Raw genomic sequence first — 19,661 nt, 5'->3', positions numbered from 1 at the left:
GGAATATACAGACTAAAAATCTGTGTGAGTAGTGAAAGTTGTGTGGTCTTTCATTAACCATCAGAAATTACAAGAGATAGAAGTATAGTAATTATTTCACTTATAAAACTACCATATGTTATAAACAAAAACATATTTAATAGAATAAATATTCAGATTTTTCTAAGTTCCAGTTATTATTTTTTCAATTTATTCAATTTTGGTTTTTCTAGTTTAATTTTTTCCTGCTTCATGAGTATTGTTATTCAAATGTATTGGTTAAATAACACCTGTAAATTACCTTTTGATTATTTTTCTACTATAGACTTCTTTATGTTGTGTTTGTTGCATTATGTTTACAATATAGATCTTTAAATTTTTTTTGTTTATTTTGATAGAGAGATAGAGAGAAAGCATTGGGGAGGAGCAGAGAGAGAGTAATCCCAAACAGGCTCCACACTGTCAGTACAGAGCCTGACATGGGGCTCATTCTCACAAGCCATGAGATTATGACCTGAGCTGAAATCAAAAGTCGGAGGCTTAACCCACTGAGCTGCTCAAGGACCCCTAAAAATTCTTAGTTATAAACACTGTGTGGCTTAAATTTAAGCCTGTCGCCTATATTAGCACTCATTTTATAATTATTTGACCAAAAACCAAAAAACAGAGACTACAAAGGTTGCCTTAGAATCTTGGCTCAACTGTTGAGCTAAATAACTGACAACATAAAAAACATTCCTATAATTATACTTTCAAGAAGAAAGTGAGAATACAGGAAAAACTCTATGTTTTCACAGTACTCAGTGAATATTGACTATTTGGGTTAAATTGTCAGCCTCTACTTATTTCAATAGGCCAAGCTCAGGTTACAGAACTTCCAACAGAAATCAATTTTCCTGAAAGGAGAATAGTCCAAATACAAACCATTGATACAGTGACATATTCATGCATCGTGCTGTTCCGTATCAACTGCCAGTCAGGTGGAAGTGCTAGCCAAGATTCTTTCTACATTCTACAGAGTTTCATGGGTGAGGAGAAAGTGCTCATGTTAAAGCAACAGATTTAAAAGTACAAGTTGGGTATGTATGTAATAACCAAGATAGCTCTGGAAGTGAACTGGAGCTTTATGAGATTGTCCCAATGCTACAGACATAAACTGGGACTATCCGGGCAAAATCAGGAGCAGGATAGAAAAACTGCCTTAAGTATAGGCTACAGCGAAAGATCAAATTCTTCCAAGATGCCTTCCCAAACTTTCATAAGTATATACCAGAGTAGCAAGCTGGCCTAGTTTCCTTTTCTAGTCAATAATCTTAATTCTTCTCTATTCAAAATCATGGATGCTTTGAGCGTTGGTCCTTACTTGGCTGGCCTGCAGTGTACATCTAATTGTGCATGACAAGGAGAGCCCTCAGTTTGTTTCTTAGTAGCACACTCTCTTACCAGAAGGTAAACCAGTAGTATTGAGTGAAATTTTCTTTCTATTTTCCTGGAAGTAATTATTACTGCTATAAGGCAGGTAGCTGGAGTGGAGAGGAGTACAAATAGAGTAGTGCCATATAGAAACTTCTGTCCCAGACTGTAAATGTAATTATAAGTTAAGTGTGGGCCAATTTTCACCACCCATGAAGATTTGGAACTTCTCCCAAATTGCCTTAAGAGTAACAGGTCCCCTTTGCATTTTTCTTGCGTGGTTTTGAGTGACAATGTTCTTGCTGAGCACTTGTCTTTCAGTATCAGATTTTTATTTGTAGAGAGAAACTAATATAATTCACACTTCAGAGTATATACTGACAATGTATTTGAATGTTATTTATTGATCATTGGGGTACAGAAATAAGAGGGGTTTTTTTGCCCTATGGCTACACAGTTGACTTAATGATGTAATAAGACATTATGAACGTTTGCTTTGTGAGTTTCATCAAACTATAATATTCATGGCCTAAAACTAAACAAACCAGGGCTAGTGCTTCAGTTTTTACAAAATTCAAAATGGGTCTATGTCCTTCTTCAGGATCCTTTCCCCTATTTAGCTTTGAAAGAAAGGCTTAGAGATGTCCTTTGGAAAGCTTTCTCTGATTCATCCCGGTAGATGCAGTAGACTCTGCTCTCACAATCCTTTGCATAGGCCTTTATCACAGCAGACAACATGGTCTGCTCTAATGAGGAGTTTGTTTTTCATCTAATCCAATGGGCCACGAATTCCTTCAAATTTCTACTGCTAGTATGTAAAGCAATAAAAGGCTCTTAATAAACATTAATTGAATAAATGAATGAATGAAATATGTATGTTAGTGTTAATAAGGTTGAGCTGCTGAATTCCCAAAGGAGTTATTGGAGATCAAGAAAGAAAAACCAGGTTGAATTGAGATATTAATATTTCAAACCATTCTTTAAGAGTTCCTTTGAAGGACATTAAGCTTTTTAGGAGAACTGATCTTGAGATACAGTGACAACTGTATTTGTTTGGTGGATTCAGTCAAGTAGGCAATTTGGATAGCTTCATATTGAAAACATCTGAATTTTCTTATATCAGTGCTCTAGATTATAGTGTTTCCTCTTTTTGTTTTTGAGTGTTCTCATCTAAGAAACAAGAATACTATGACTTTACCCATTATGTTTAATGGGTATGTTTATAATGCTTATAAAAGCAAATATGAAAAGTAGATACAATTTATGATCCTGAGAAGTAAAGATGAGATTGTAGATATTTTTGAAGCAGATTTTTCCAGTTCTTATAAACAACCTGGTTGGCTCTTTGGCATTTATGGACAATATAAATACTTGTATGCTGTAGAGGCTATTTATCATATAGATGCATTAATTAGGCCAGGGGTCAGTAAAGTTTTTCTGTAAAGGACCAGATAGCAAATATTTTAGGCTTTGCAAATTAGCTACTTAATTCTGTCTCAACTACTTCATTCTGCCATAGCAATACAAAGCTCACATAGACAATATGGGTGTGGCTGCGTTTCAAAAAAAAATATTAAAAAAAAGTGACAGCTGGGCAGGATTTGGTGCATGGGCAATAGATTGCAATCCTTGATTCAGGCCAGGGGCAAGAATAAATTAATAAAATAAAGGTCACAAGATTTTTAACTTAATCAGAGAACGGCTTTGGTGTGCCAGGAAAGCCTCTCACTTTTAAGTATATCCATTCTCTGTGTTGTATAAACCACCTGCTATTTCCCCATTCATTTTTAATTTAAAGCATTTCTGGGCATAGCATAATTTTATATGATGCTTTACCATGCAAAAAGTAGTATAATTATAAATTATTACTTGGTTTTTATGTGCTACCTAACAAAATATTTTGTTCAAATTAATTTGCATTTTTAATTTTGCCCTTGGGCTGACTAGCGCATCATGCTTTGGAGAGAACACTTACTGTATACTTGTAATTGTCCACGAAAGGAGTTTTTTCCGCGTGAGTTTTCAGCTCTGCACTCATATAAGCCTGCATCATCCAGCTGCACGTTGGGTATTTCCAGCACTGCCTGAGATTTCCGCAGACGTGACTTACTAGGAATATAACCATTAACCTTCATCCATGTGATTGTTGGAACTGGGCTACAATAAGGAGCAAAAATACTGTTAATACACTTTCCACTATTAGGAACATAGATTCTATTATCTGGTAATTTAAGCACTTAATAGGCTGAGTGCAATAAAGTGTAATCACAATTAAGGACCACGTGCTGGTTGATATACTTCACTTTCCATGGGTATTATCTGGTAAGTCGTTAAATTCAAGGAAGATAATTTCCTTTTCTTTAAAATTTCAGGAAATCAAGTCAGGGACAATATGTTATATATTTTAAAATATTATACTACATTTTAAAAGAAATTTTTAAGATTGTTTGAATGGCAAAGGTAATTTAGGAAATTATAACAGTAAAGTATTATAATTTCAAGACAATGAACAAAGGACCCATGAACTAAATGAGTTAAGAACTTTCTTACCCCAACTTCTGCCAAGTATCTTCTTTTTGCAGCAACAAATGCAGTTTGCCTGTTACCCCCCCACCTTTCTTTATGATGTGTATATATACTCATATGATGAGTTAATTTTGTTTTGTTTAAAAACATAAGTTATATACTTGATATTTAATTACTAAAATTTAAATTCAAGATCAACGCCTGACTTATTCTATTTGATAGCTGTGTATTATTCCATTACGTAAACATGTCAGAATGTAATCAACCATCCCCTATATTTAGACATTGAATATAGTCCCGGTTTTTGTCCTTTTCTTTTTTTTTTTGCCACTAAGAAACAATATTGCTATAAACAACCTTGAACATACATCATATACTCTAGCTTTTATTTTCTGCAGCAGACATTCACAAAAATGGAATTGATGGATCAAAGGGCACTCACATTTTTCATTTTAATAAGTACTGCCAGATTGTTTTCCAGTAATATTGTAGCAGTTTCCGTATCTATCAGTAATATATGAGGCTGTTTCCCCATACCTTTGCAACCATTTTATGTGATTTAATTCTTGTCAGTATATAAAGGTAAAAAAAATGATGTTTTGTTGGTACTTTAATTAATATTTCTCTGAGCTCAAAGAAGATCGAACTTTTACAAAATACTTTTATTGGCTATTTGCATCTACTTTTCTGTGAATTGTTTGCTTATGTGAATTTTCTAATTTTTCTTTCATTTTTCTATTTCCCTATTTGTATTCTTAAAATTTATTTCTTAGAGTTCTTTGTGTATAAGAGTCACTAAGATTTTGTTTCTTGAAAAAAATTCTCCCTCAGTGTATTGTTAGTTTATAGTAGCTTCTACAATACACTTTTATGTACAGTTTTGGAAGAAACAAACATATGTATAGTTTCCTTCACAACTTCTAAAATTTTGTTTGTTTTAAAAGTTATCTGTACACCTAAGTTTATGTTCATATTTTATGCATTGTTTCTGGCAGTATTTTGTGTTTGTTTTTTGTTTTTGTTTTGAGCAGTTTGATCTTTAATCCATCTGGACTATATTCACGTTTTTGGTGTGAGATAGGGAATTATTGCAGTAAATCATTACAGTAAAACTCCTTTCCCTACAATATTTGGTATATTCTCTTTATCATATAATTGGTTATCACATACTTGAATTTGTTTCAGGCCTCTCAGTTCTGTTGCACAGATTTATTTATTACAATCTATATTTAATGCACTTTATGGTTTGGACTTTTTCAGTTTGATTTCTTGCTGTTTCCTTCTGTATCTCCTGACCCAGAAATATAGCTCTCTGTGTTTCCAATTATATCTGTTAAAATCCTACTAATCCTTTGAGGCCCATCTTAAATGCCTCCTCTTCAGCAAAGTCTTCCCCAAAGTCTGCAGGATTTTTTTCTTTTAAATAACAAAATGCTTTGTGTATCTCCTATAATTCACATCTCTTATAGCATTCTACCATAGACTGTAATTGTTAAATATTAGATTTTTTACACCAATTTTTCTTAAAGTGCACATAGCAAAGTTTACTATTATAAACAATGCTATATATTTTGAACACTTTTTGATTTGTTCCTTAGAAACGAAGCATAGTATTAAAATTTGGGTTAGAGTTTGACAATTTTTCTTATTTATTTGGGTAGTGATGTATATTCAACATCCAGGAGGATTGAACCTTGCACTTTAGAATAGTCCTTGCATTGGCATGGCATAACATTCTTTAATTAATTGTGATTTTTTAAATGAGGAATTTTGTATCTATATTCAAAGGTGAGACTATTTTCAGCTTATCAGGTTTATTGGTTTGTGTGTGTGCTTACCTGTTAGTTAGTGGCTGGTTTGTGTACAAGCTTGTTTTGACAGATTTGGTATCATAGTGATGGAAGATAGCTTAGTGAACATGTCAGAATATTTCCCTATTTCTGATAGCTTAAACAGTACGGAAATTATATGTTCCTTAGGACACTGATAGGATTCTCAAAAAAAGTCCCCTGAGTCTGCCATCTTTGGTAGGTTTAGATTTTTACAATGATTTCAGTTTTTTCCAGGTTTTCTTTAATTGCATTGGGTTCTACTTATGTCAACTTTGGCGATTTAGGTTTCCCTCGAAAGTCAAGTACTTCATCCATAATTTCAATATTTAGCAATAAGCTGTGTAAAGAATTGTTTAAAATTATTAAAAACCTCAATAATGGGTGGTTGCACATTGTAGTAGTAGTTAAATGTGGGATCCATAGCTAGACTTCCTGGGGATAAAAAATCTCTGCAACCATAAGTTATTTAACATCTTATTCCTTCAGTTGCCTCAAATGTAAAATATGGTGGAAATAACAGCCTATTTCAGAGAGTAGTTGTGAGCATTAATTATTTAAAGAACTTAGCACAGAGCAAGTGAGCAAAAAAAAATACTGCAATAATATGACAAGGATGTTTGTATTTCCTTTATAATTTTAATAGTATATGCTGTCTTTCCCTACCCCCAACATCTTTAGCTTCGTATGTTTTTTAGGAACATCGATTTCAGGGATTACAATTTAGGTTAAAATACAGTTTGAATACAAAGATGCTATGTGATCTTAGGAAAGTTATCTAAGTTATTGAATCTAATTTCTTCATTGGTAAAATGGAGATATTTGTTTACTCCTTCAGAATGCAAATGTTTTGAGGCAGTGACATTATTTCTCATGTTCGTTAATATGTTCACAGTGTCTCATAAAGTGCTAGGCACATTTAATAAATGTTTATGAAATAATGATTTTCCTACTATTTTGAGCATTGAGCTATGTTTTTGTAAATTACTTAGCAAAATACATTGCAAATAGTGAGTACCCAATAAATATTGGACATAATGATTTCTAAATGATTAGCTTTGTCAAAGCTTGTCTATTTTATTGTTCTTTAAAATAAAAAGTTTTAGTTTTTACTTTTTTGTTTAAGTTAAGGAGTTTCCATTCTTTATTTATTTATTCCTCTTTCTTGATCAGCAGAATTACATTGTACTTTTAACTTTTTGAGCTGAATGATCAACATAGTTATTATTTATGGTTAATAATAAAAGCACATAATGCAATTTTTTCTGATATAAGACATGGTCACATGCCATATATTTTGATATGTAGAGAAAGTGATTTGTACACTTTCTGTGTTTTATAATTTGTTGAATCAATCTTTGTGGCTAAATATAGGATGAATTTCTTGTGAATGTCACATGTATAAAAAAGATATTTTATTTACAATAAGAGTTTAAAAGTTTAGACTTTAGATATTTTTTGTTAAATTTTGTAATTCAAGTATTATTTTAGTGTTTTCCAAATGCTTAAAGAAATTTAACTTATGTCAAAATAAATCTTCTGTGGAATTTTATAGTGATTTAAAAAAACCCATGTAATTAAAAAGAAGAAGTGAATAGAGTTAATATGTCTTAAAGTTCTTCTACTTCGGGAAGGATCATTAAGATATAACTCTAGACTTTATGAATGCATGGTAAAATTAATAGGATAACTACTAAAAAGGGTATAAATTTCCAAACAAATGTAGCATAGATCAAAGAGTGGTAAGCTCAGCCCTTCCCCAGATCCATTCCTTTTTTCTCCTGGGCACATGTTTGCTTTTCTTCTGTTCAAATAGCTATGACAATGATGCTAATTTCTGACCATGAAATGTAGTGGACTTGTTTCCTAACAAGTCTCTACTCAGTCTTTCTCTGTTGACTAGATGGATATCAATGCCCAGAGCAATTTTGGAAGTCAACAGTTGAAACAGCAGAGACTAAGTCTTTAAATGGCCATGTGGAGGAAAGTGTCAAACTACTAGTTCACCAGTGCGAATCAAAAATTCTCTTTGGATACTATTTAAATGATACATAAATATTTATCTTTGCTAAGGCCCTAATATTTGAAGATTCATTTGATATACCTAATAGCATTATTTTACTAACATAGAAATTGGCATATAAAAATGTATAACTGTCATATAAAACTGTCATTTTATATAACAAGATATAGAATATTTGGAACTGTCAGGATAAAAGAGATAAGGATCTAGTACTGGGGAATGAGAAAAAGAAGTTCCTGTTATGTAGTGGCAAAATATCTGGTAAAATTTTTACCTTTGATAACTTGGAAAGGTCATCCATATGCTTACACAGCTTAGTCAAGGAATTGGAAAATAAATATTAAAAGTGTGTGTGGATTGTTATCGAAGTATTAGATAAAAGAGATGAGGTCAAGAAAATACAGGATGGATTGTTAGCAGAATTAATGAGAATAGAAAGACTGCAAAATGTGAGACACTGGTCAATTAAGTAGATTAATTGCAAAAATGTTCTAAACTCTTAATTACTCTCTATATATCCACATCTTTTGACATGCTTAGTCATGAGTTCAGTTCAGGTCATGATCTCACAGTTCCTGGGTTTGAGCCACACATGTCGCTCTGAGCTGACAATGCGGGGCTTGCTTGGGATTCTTTCTCTTCCTCTCTCTGCTCATCCCCCAGTTGAGCACATTCTCTCTCTCTCTCTCTCTCTCTCTCTCTCTCTCTCTCACTTTGGCTATTAAAATGTAACTTTACAAAGATTTGTGTGCTTTTGCTTTTTCTCTTGAATTCCTGCATTTGCCATGAGAACCATTTAAATTAGCCTTTAGGGGAATGAAAGAGCACAAGGAGTAAGCCACATTGTCTAGGCAAAGGACCTTCCAGGCCAGCCAGATTTCAATGGACCCTATAGCTGACATGTTTATAAGCTAGTTCAGCTGAGGGGCACCTGGGTGGCTCAGTTGGTTAAGTGTCCGGCTTCAGCTCAGGTCATGATTTCCTGGGTGGGTTCAAGCCTCGCGTTGGGCTCTGTGCTGACAGCTCAGAACCCGGAGCCTGTTTTGGATTCTATGTCTCCCTCTTTCTCTGCCCTCCCCTGCTCGCGCTGTCTCTCTCTGTCTCTCAAAACTAAATAAAAAAACATTAAAAAAATATTTAAGCTAGTTCAGCGGATATCATCCCTGTCTGAGCCAAACCTGTAGAACTACACAACCAATTATGTTTTGGTATAAATAATAAATGGTTATTGATTTAAGCTGCTTTATGTTTTTGTTATGAATACATAATTGATACAATTAGAAAATCTCATTTTTTATAGATCCTAGAGAGTAGGAAATAAGAATAAAAAGGCATAGGGTAACAAGGGGCCATTAAAAACCAATCTCATGGCAAAGTTAAGAACTTTGGTCTTCCCAGCCAAACCTGATGATTTCAAGGTGGCTCTGCCATTATACTGGGGGAAAAAAGGCATGAGGACTTAATTATTTCCAGGGAATAACTTTAAATGGAGTTACTAGTACATGGAATTGAGTGGAAGCAAACAGGTCAGAAGCCAGTTAGATTTTGAGATAATTGCTTTGCCTAAGAAACCAGAACTCTAAATTTAAAGCAACAACAACGCTTTGAGTATTTAATTCTTAAAACAAATTTTAGGTTTCCAGATGCAGACCAACAGGAATTTGAGCCCACAAGGAGAGAATGCTCCTCGACATACATTTCAATTATGGCCGTGGAGTAAAATAAGAAAAATGTTAGAGAGTAGAGCCAAGATGGTCTCCAGGGTAATCAAGGCAATAGCTTCCAAGGGTGATATCAGTCTCTGGTTAACAACCCTCTCACACTACTCCCCTGTGCCCCACCGTACACACACACATAAAGGGGAGGGGCTTTAACATGAGTGATTTTGCAGAATTTCATATTTGTGATGGACCAGTACTAGTTTGCTTCTATCATTCTCTTTTCTGAATGGGATATGTTTTCTGACGCACCTGGATGACTCAGTTGGTTAAGCATCCAAATCTCGGTTTCAGCTCAGGACATGCTCTCACAGCTTGTTGGTTTGAGCCCTGGATCAAGCTTCATGCTGACAGTATGGAAGCTGCTTGGGATTCTCCTTCCCCCCCCCACCTCTCTGCCCCTCCTCATTTCAGACTGTCTCTGTCTCTCTCAAAATAAATAAGCTTAAAAAACAAAGGAATGTATTTTCTCTGGATAACCAATTATTGTTCCACCATTATGTGAGGACACACAACTTATCTTTTAAGTGCATAGTTACAGAATCAGGATAATCGTATCTGGATGTAATAAAGATCTAGAAATTTTTTTAATTTAATGTTTATTTATTTTTGAGAGACAGAGTTTGAGCAGGGGAGGGACCGAGAGAGAAGTAGACACAGAATCTGAAGCAAGCTCCAGGCTCTGAGCTGTCAGCACAGAGCCTGACTTGGGGCTCAAAGTAACAAGCTTTGAGACCATGACCTGAGCTGAAGTTGGCCGCTTAACCAACTGAGCCACCCAGGTGCCCCGAGATCTAGAAATCTTGCACTTTAGTGGATGCAGAGACCAGATAGGATTTGATTTATCTCCTTTGGGGAACTGGTGAGTGTATTGAATGTGTGGGAGTAAGTGTTCCTCAGAAGAATAAACTGGCTAAGTGTTAAAACACACACACACACACACACACACACACACACACACACACATACACACACATTTCCTTTTCTTCCTGGGTGTGTCATTAGACCTTATTTTCTAGCATCCCTCAGTCAGGGGCATGTGATTGAGTTCTGGCCAATAGAATAAGGAGAGAATAATGTACCAAACCCTTTGATCCTTCAAATTTCACTTTTCCCGGATCATTGGTAACTCTTAGCAAAAAATATATAGGAAAATGTTTTTCTATCCTTATAAGAAGGAGTGATCTTTCAAACAATGTTTAAAACATTGTTATTCATACAAAATTGTTAATTCATTTGATTGCATTAATATTAACATTTTATTTTCATTAAAGGACACAACTGGAGAGAACTTATTTGCCACACAAATTCTGACAAAAACTAATAGATTAAATAACAACTCTGACAAATCTGTAAGAAAAGGCAACTTGTAAAAATGAGCAAAAGACAACAGAGGAAGCATATGAAAATGCATTCAATTTTATTAATAACTGGAAAATGCAAACTTAACCACAATGAAGTTCCATTTCATACCTAACAGTTTAGCAAAATCTATATATCTAGACTTATACATAGATGTAACAGCTGTCCAATGGGTCTAATGGGTTAACTTGCTTCAAGAAAACACACTCCTTACTTGGTGACCTAAGTCCATGGATACATGGCAGATAGATCACTGACCTCGAGGAAACTTGTAGAACCAAAACTTTCCTTAGCAGCAGAGACCAGTAAGTCTGTTTAAAGCTGCTTCTGCTTTCTGATTAGCCTAGTCATTTATTCTTAGCAAACTATTTTTCTTTTCTCAGGTCATGCAAATGATTTTAATAACCTCCTTTTGTGTATCTGTAGACTTACTTTCTCTTACAGAAAGAACAGAGTACTCCTCCATATCATGAAATACCCCCCCCCCACACACACACACTCTTGTACAACCCTTAGGCACTGAGACAAAATTTGTTATCTGGTATCATCAAGTCTATATGTAGTCAAGAAATGTCGTAGACCGCTGCACTCCCTTTACTGACTATCTACCCTAACCGCCCTTGAAAACTCCAAGGAACCACTTTCTCCCCAGGTGACCACCTTCTGAATAAAGATCAAATCGCTTTCTGATCAAAACTTCTCTATTGAGTATTGACTTTTCCAGAAACAAGCAGCTGAACTTGGAGTTTGATCACACACACACACACACACACACACACACACACACACACATACATATAATTTAAAGTAGAATTTTTATAAAGAGTATATTATAAGGTCTTGCTTTTTCATCCAGTTTGACAATACCTGACTTTGGTGTATTTAAGTGAATTTACATTGCATATCATTATCTGCAAAAAGTCTAGATTTATGAGTTTGCTGTCTATCCCATCAGTTTTTTGTTTCATTTTAACTTCTTTCCTTGCTTGTTTTAGTATTTTATTAAAGTGCTCCTCTATGTGCTTATTACGTAGAGCTCTTTTATGTGTGCATGGTTGTTTTAAGGTTTGCAATATTTGCCTGACAGCATTCCACTAATGCGTCTCCCTTCCCTATCCTTTGTGCTATATTTACTCTGCAAATTATTTCTATATACTTTATAAGCCCTCTGATACACTTTATTTTCATTTTAGAGAAAAAGTGGAAATTAGAAATTTGAGAAACTAAAAAGAGTAACTTTTACTCTTTACCTAAGAACACACTATCCCAAATAGTCATGGCCAAGTTAAAATTGCTATTCTCCACTTGCCCTAAATTTTTAATGTCTTAATTTAGAATACTATTCCATTGACTTTCTGACTCATGCTTGAACCATTTAAGTGATTTTATTTCCTTAGGTATAATAAAATTTCAATCTCTATGCATCCCTTCATTTAATCTACCAGGGAAAGAAACCAAATATTAACAGAATCAAATTGTATATGAAGGCAAACTTGTGGGATAGGATGCATACACCCAAGATAAGATATTGCAAAGGACGGGAGAAAACACTTCTGGTAGTAGACAGACAAAATTGTGCTTTGATGACATAAGAAAAAAGGAGATCTAATAAGTAAAATATCAAGAGGACTTTACTATATGCCAGAACTTTATTATAAATGAATATAAATAAAATATTTAATTTAGGCCTTAATAAATCTATAATCTAATTAGAAAGGCCTTAAGAAATCTCCAACCTTACGGCTTTAAGAAATCTATAACCTAATTTGAAAGAGAAAAAGTGAACTAAATGATTCTAATACAGAAGGAGGCAGTGTTAAGAGAATGCAGCCAACAAGACTATTTACGGGGCACCTGGATGGCTCAGTCAGTTAAGCATCTGACTTTGGCTGAGATCATGATCTCACAGTTTATGAGTTAGAGCCCTGCATCAGGCTCTGTACTGACACCTCAGAACTGGAGCCTACTTCAGATACTCTCTCTCTCTCTCTCTCTCTCTCTCTCTCTCTCTCAAAAATAAATAAATAATTTTTGATAAGAAAACTATTTGTTTCAGACTGGGGTGTGTGGGAATGCAACCCAAAAAGATGACACATGAGGTACAACATCAAAGATGAGGAAAGTTTATCCAGGCAGCAAAAAGCACATTCCTGTCAGTAAAATCCATGTATATGAACATAGAAAACTATCAAATAGCATGGCTGGCAGATTAGGGGAATTTCATATAGTTGGGTATGCTGCATTGCATGATGTGTACAGAGAGGCACTGGCAAGTTTGTTGAAAGTACATATTTTCTCTCCAAAACCAAAGATATCTTCAAATTATGAAACTTTTAATGCTATTTACTTCCATTTTCTTTCTTATATCCTCAAGATTAGTATCCTAAAATGTTTGCCTCTAAGTTGTTAGAAGCTTTGGAATGTGAATATTTTTAAAAGTATTGATGGAGTTTATTTGGAAAGATTTCTGTATGCATTGGAATACATATGCTATTATCAGATGAAATAGTGATCCTGAGCCTAATGGTCATGCTCACTTTTTACAGGGATTTTGGATACCCCATGATCATTTACCTTGTCCATGTCAACTTAGGGGGAAATCACATAATTTTTACTGCTTTCAAATAACTTATTTGTAATTAAGAAAAATTAATTCATTTTTATAGGCATGTAGAATACAAATATTATGAGTAAGATTTTATTTATCTAATATAATTATTCAAAGCAAATTTTTTTCAATAATGCCATGAATATAGGATTGTTGCATAAAAGGGGCTGATTTTTTAGCTATACTGAAAGGATGTGCAGAAAAGTCAGCTTTGATGGTAAGCCAGAGCACAGTTACATTTTTCCCTATTTCAGTCTGTTGAAATCATATCTGTTCATCTCCACATTTGATTTTCATGTAGAATGAGCAACGCAACTTAAAGAAGATAAAGGAGCTTTTTTTTCTAACTAATGTTATACAGAGGATGGTATTATTCATTTGGCTCAAAAATATCTGTTAATAATTGTAAAAGATGATGTGAATCCACACTGAAATTCTGACACAGGCTCTTTGTTATGCACTATTGAAGTGACAGGATAAAAATGCCTACAAATGTAGTTCTAGAAAGCAAGGAAAGTGTTGAATGAACCTTGGCCATTGTTGCAGTCATTAAAGGTATTTTTTAAAGATCATTTTTATACATAAGATAAAGTAATATGTAGAATCTGTCAAGGCAGAAGGAATACTTAGCTGTAAAGATTTAATGATTTCAAAGGAAAGTACTCCCCAACTGCAAATCACCATTTATAGACAAATTGTAGGTCTGTCTAATGGAGCTTCCTATTTTCCTTGCATAAGTCACAAGTGAGACATGAATTTTACATCTGATGTGAAAATATATACAGTTATGGCTCCTTTGTGACTTGCACAAAAAAAAAGAAGGAAACATTGTGTATCTTTGATAGAAACTGAAAGAACTAAGTTTTATAACTTTTCTCTAAGAAAGCACATAAAAAGCCATCATAAAAGAAAGCTTTGAGCCAAAGGTATTTTTTTCTTTTATGATTCCATATCTTAAAAAAATAAAAGTAAAAAAAATAAAATAACAAAATCAACTACTAATGTTGGTGATCACTGCAAGCTACATAATATGCAAAATGTTTGAAGGCAAAAGTTTTCTTTATGGAAGTGTGGAAACTGTCCAGGAATATGATGCCTGGATCTTTCTTAAAAGAGTATCACCCTTGAGGCAAGAGACCCTGATCTTAGACACCAAATAATCACATTAATTGACATATTTTTGAGAAGAAATTAACCACATTTAACTTAAGTATAAGCCCTAGATTTCTCTGCTTTCTGAATCTTTGTGGGTTTTTTTTTTAATGTTTATTTATCTTGAGAGAGAGAAGGAGCACAAGCGGGGAAGGGGCAGAGAGCAAGAGGGAGATACTGAATCATCAGCAGGCTCCAGGCTCTGAGTTGTCAGCACAGAGCCCAGCACAGGGCTTGAACTCATGAACTGTGAGATCATGATCTGAGTCTAAGTCAGACATTTAACTGACTGAGCTACCCTCTCTGCTTTCTAATTCTTGACCAATGTATTAACTGCTTAGGGCCTTCCAATCATAGGTCAGAAATGTCCCATCATTTTTAGTTATCTTAGGTAAAGGACAGAATTCAGATAAAAATCTTAGTAGTCTCTTTGAGATCATGGGGTGGTGTGACCTTTAAGCTTTTATCATTATTTTATAAAAATTACTAATTTTCCTTTCATGTTACAGTGAAAACAGTCAATTCTGAGGTCAACTTGTGTCCCCAAATATAGGCAATTGGACGATTTTCTTTCTGAATGCAGTTCTGTGAGGTGCTTATCCTTCAAATCAGAGGAGACTGTTGAATCCATCCATACAAGGAGGACTCAAAGAATCACATGCCAGGTTTTCCTTGCCAAGGAACATGATTAGGTTTGCAAATGGCTGAAGGAAGTTTCTGGAATTATGGTATGTTCACTCATTCATTGATTAAACAATTATATATGACTATATCTCCTATTGCTAGCCTTTTCAATAGATTTTAAGGTTATGATGGTGAACATGACAGATATGAAACTTTTATGCAAATAGGTAATGCCTTAAAGACATGATTTAGAGGAGGTACAGAGATAGGAGTACCCAACTGAGTATGGTGGGAGGCAGAAAACATTTCCTTAAGCAAGTACATTAAGTTCACAGTTGAAGAATGAGTAGGAGTTATCCAGCCAGAGACAGTAATCTTCAAGGAAGAGTTAATAGCATGTGCTGCCTCATTGGGAGTAAGAGAAAAACGATGTGTTTACTAAACTGGTGCTTGGTTGGAAGTAGCTGATGACAAGGCTGAAGAGCCAGTCAAGGGAGAGTATGAAGTGCTTTAAAAACAGTTTGGAGTTTGGACTTTTCCTAGTGGTACTGAAAAATCATTGACGTTGTTTTTGTTTTTGTTTTTCTTTTTTTTTGTTTTTTTTTAAGCAGGTGTGTAATGTTCATTTTGAGTTTAGGATAGAGCTCCACAAACTTTTTTTTAAAGAGAGATAGTAAGCACTTTAGGCTTACAGACCAGATGTAGGTATTGATTCAACTCTGCCATTATAGAGTGAAAATAGACATAGGCAATGCATACATGAATGAGTATGACTATGCTCTAATAAACTTTATACATAAATATAAACTTTATTAATAAAGGTGACCAGGGGGTGCCTGGGTGGCTGAATAATTTAGGTGTCTGAGTTTTGATTTTTGCTTAGGTCATGATCTCGCAGTTCATGGGATTGAGCCCCACATTGGCTTTACAAGGAGCCTGTTTGGAATTCTACCTGTCTCTCTCTCTGCTCCTCCCCAACTTGTGCATGCATGTGCTCTCTCTCTTGCTCTCTCTCACATAAATAAATAAACATAAAAAAATAAAGGTTATCAGTCTGTGGTCCATAGTTTAACAACAACTTTTTTTTTAAAGATCATCTGTATTCAGTAAAAAGAATGCACTGACAATAAGCACTATTGAGAGTAGGGAGAAAAAAAATAAGAAATCTCTATGAGATATGACTCTGGTCTGGACAAAGGTAATGGTGTGGGAATAAGAAGGAAATATTTAAGATACTTAAGAGGTAGAAATAACAAGGGCTTGATACTAGGTGGAAAATGAAATATGAATGAGAAAGAAAAGATGACTACATTAGGTTCTGGGCTTGGAGTTTGTATGACTGGGTGATAACAGGAGAGAATTTTTTTTCAGTTTATTTATTTATTTTGAGAGAGAGAGAGAGAGAGAGAGAGAGAGAATTCCAAGCAGGCTCTGCACTGTCAGCACAAAGTGTGATGTGGGCTCAAATTCACAAACTGCAAGATCATGACCTTGGCCAAAATCAAGAGTTGGACCCTTAATCAGGCACCTTAGAAGAGAATATTAATTGGGTTCTTAGTATATGTCAGACATCGTTCTAAGCACTTTATATATATTAGCTCATTGAATTTACTTATTCATTCCTCCCTCCCTTTCTCCTCTCCTCTCCTCTTCTTTCCTTCCTACCTTCCTTCCTTCCTTCCTTCCTTCCTTCCTTCCTTCCTTCCTTCCTTCCTTCCTTCCTTCCTTCCTTCCTATTGTGGTAAGAACACTTAAAATGAGATCTACTCTCAACAGATTTTTAAGTATTGTTTCCTACCAGCACATGTAGAATAGCTAATCTCCTAAATTAATTATTTTGCATAACTGAAACTTCATGCACATTCAATAACAACTTCCTATTTTCCTTCCCCCCACCACCCCTGGAAACCACCATTCTATTCTCTGCTTCTTTGTGCTTATTTTATATGCCTTATATAAGTAGTGTTATGCAGTATTTTTCCTTTTGTGATGCTTTTAGACTTAGCATAGTTAAGGCTCTCAAGGTCAATCCATAGGCAAAATTTCTTTCTTTTTTAAGGTCAAATAATATTCTATTATATGCATATACCACCTTTTTCTTATCCATTCGCCTATCAATGTTCATTTAACAATAGCTGTACATTTTACACTTGCACCCACAATATATTAAAGTTTCAATTTCTCCACATCTTCAGCAACACTAGTTATCATGTTTTTTCATAATAGCCATTCTAACAGGGTCAGGTGATATTTCATTGTGTATTTCATGATGATAAGTTATGTTAAGGATCTTTTTATGTACCTGTTGGTCATATGCATGTCTTCTTTGAAGAAATGTCTATTCAAGTTCTTTGCCTATTTTAAGCATTATTATTATTACTTGATTTTGTTATTGACTTAAAGGAACACTTATCAGTTACAGAATTTATTTGCAAATATTTTCTCCCATTCTGTAGATTGCAATTTCATTATGTTAATTATTTTCTTTACTGGGCAGAAGCTTTTTAATATTGATGTAATCCTGCTTTTAATTTTGTTTTTATAGCTTGTGCTTTTAGGGTCATGTCCAAGAAATCATTGCCAGATCAATGTCATAATATTTTCTCTGATGTTTTCTCACAGGAGTCATATAGCTACAGGTCTTAGATTTAAGCCTTTGATTCATTTTGTAAATGGTTTAAGATTTTATTCTTTTGCATGCTAGTATTGTGTGTCCAGCATGATTTGTTAAAAAGACTTCCTTTTTCCACTGTGCCCTCATGGCACCCCTAAGATCAGTTTATTAAATATGTGTGGATTTATTTCTGGCTCTCTATTCTGTTCCTTTGGTTTATATGTTTGTCTGTATGTTGGAACCACATTGTTTTAGTTACTGTAGCTTTATTATATAATTTGACATCAGGAAGTGTGATGGTTTCAGCTAGGTTCTTCTCACCAAGATTGTTTTTACTATTGTTGTCCTTTGTGAATTTTAGATATTTTTTGTCAATTTCTATAAAAATAAGTCATTGGGATTTTGATAGGGATTGCACTGAATTCGTAGCTTATTATAAGAAATATGGACATTTAAAATTTTCTAGACTATAAGACAAGACATCTTTCTATTTATTTGTGTCTTCTTTAATTTCTTTCACAAATGTTTTGTAGTTTTCAGTGAATAAGTCTTTTATCTTTTTAATTAAGTTTACTCCCAAGTATTTTCTGCTTTTTGGTGGTATTGCAAATGAGATTGTTCTGTTAATCTGCTTTTTAGATTGTTTATTGTTATTGTATAGAGATACAACTTATTTTTGCATGTTGATTTTTGTACCTTGTTATTTTACTGAATCCATTTATTGGTTATTACAGTTTGTGTGTGTGTGTGTGTGTGTGTGTATGTCTGTGTGTAGTTTTTAGGGTTTTTTAAGGATATAAGTTTGTGTCATCTGCAAATAGATAGTTTTGCTTATTCTTTAGAAGTCTCATTTTTCTTCCCTTTGCTCTGAGAATTCCAGTATTCGATTGAATAGAAATGTTAAAAAATTTTGGGGCCTGGGTGGCTCAGTAGATTAAGTGTCTGACTCTTGATTTTGGATCAGGTCATTAGCAGATGGTACATGAGTTCAAGTCTTGCAACTGGCTCTGTGCTGACAATGTAGAGCTTGATGGGAATTCTCTGTCTCCTCCCATTCTCTCTGCCCTTCCCCTGCTCACATTCTCTCTCTCCCACCCCACTTTCTCAAAAATAAATAATTAAACACTTTTAAAAATGGGCATCCTTGCTCTCTTCTTGATTTTAGAGGAAAAAGTTACACTCTCACCATTGAGCTCTGTGTTTTTCACATACAGCCTTTATTATGTTAAGATATTTCCCTTTGACTTCTAGTTTATTAAGTTTTTATCAGAAAAAGATGTTACATTTTGTCATATGTTTTTTATGCATCTAATGAGATGTGGTTTACCCCCTCATCCTGTTAATGGACTACAACTTAGAAATTGATTTTTATATGTTTGACCATCCTTGCACCCCAGAGATAAATCTCATTTAGTCAAGCTCTATAATTCTATTAATATGCTGTTCAATTTGGTTTGTTACTATTCTGTTGATGATTTTTGTATCAGGGATTTTGGCCTGGTGTTTTTGTTTTTGTTTTTTGTCTTGTGTGTTTTTTCCTGGCTTAGGTATCAATTAGGATAATGCTGTCCTAACAAGAATTTGAAAGTGTTTCTTCCTCCTCAACTTTTTAGAAGAGTTTGAGAAGTATTTTCATTATTTTTTCTTTAAATGTTTGATTAAACTCACCACTGAAGTCATCTATCTGTGATTCTCTTTGTTTAGAGGTTATTGATTACTGATTTAATCCCCTGGCTAGTTATAGATCTGTTCAGATAGTCTATTTTTATTATTCAGTCTTGATAGGTTGCATGTTTCTAGAAATTTATCCATT

At 34.2% G+C, this 19,661-nt stretch overlaps 1 protein-coding gene across 1 annotated transcript in view; it reads right to left on the bottom strand.

Annotated features, from left to right (window-relative positions):
• Positions 1–19,661, bottom strand: part of CNTN5 (contactin 5) — a 1,016,132-nt gene that overhangs the window by 279,063 nt on the left and 717,408 nt on the right. Inside the window, exon 11 of the mRNA XM_029915651.1 lies at positions 3,368–3,549. Coding sequence (XP_029771511.1) covers positions 3,368–3,549 — 182 coding nt within the window. The remainder of the gene's footprint in view (positions 1–3,367; positions 3,550–19,661) is intronic.

The sequence above is a fragment of the Suricata suricatta genome, chromosome 11 (genome assembly GCF_006229205.1).
Source record: "Suricata suricatta isolate VVHF042 chromosome 11, meerkat_22Aug2017_6uvM2_HiC, whole genome shotgun sequence".
Classification (NCBI taxonomy): Eukaryota; Metazoa; Chordata; class Mammalia; order Carnivora; family Herpestidae; genus Suricata; species Suricata suricatta.
This window is presented reverse-complemented; position numbering and strand designations above follow the sequence as displayed.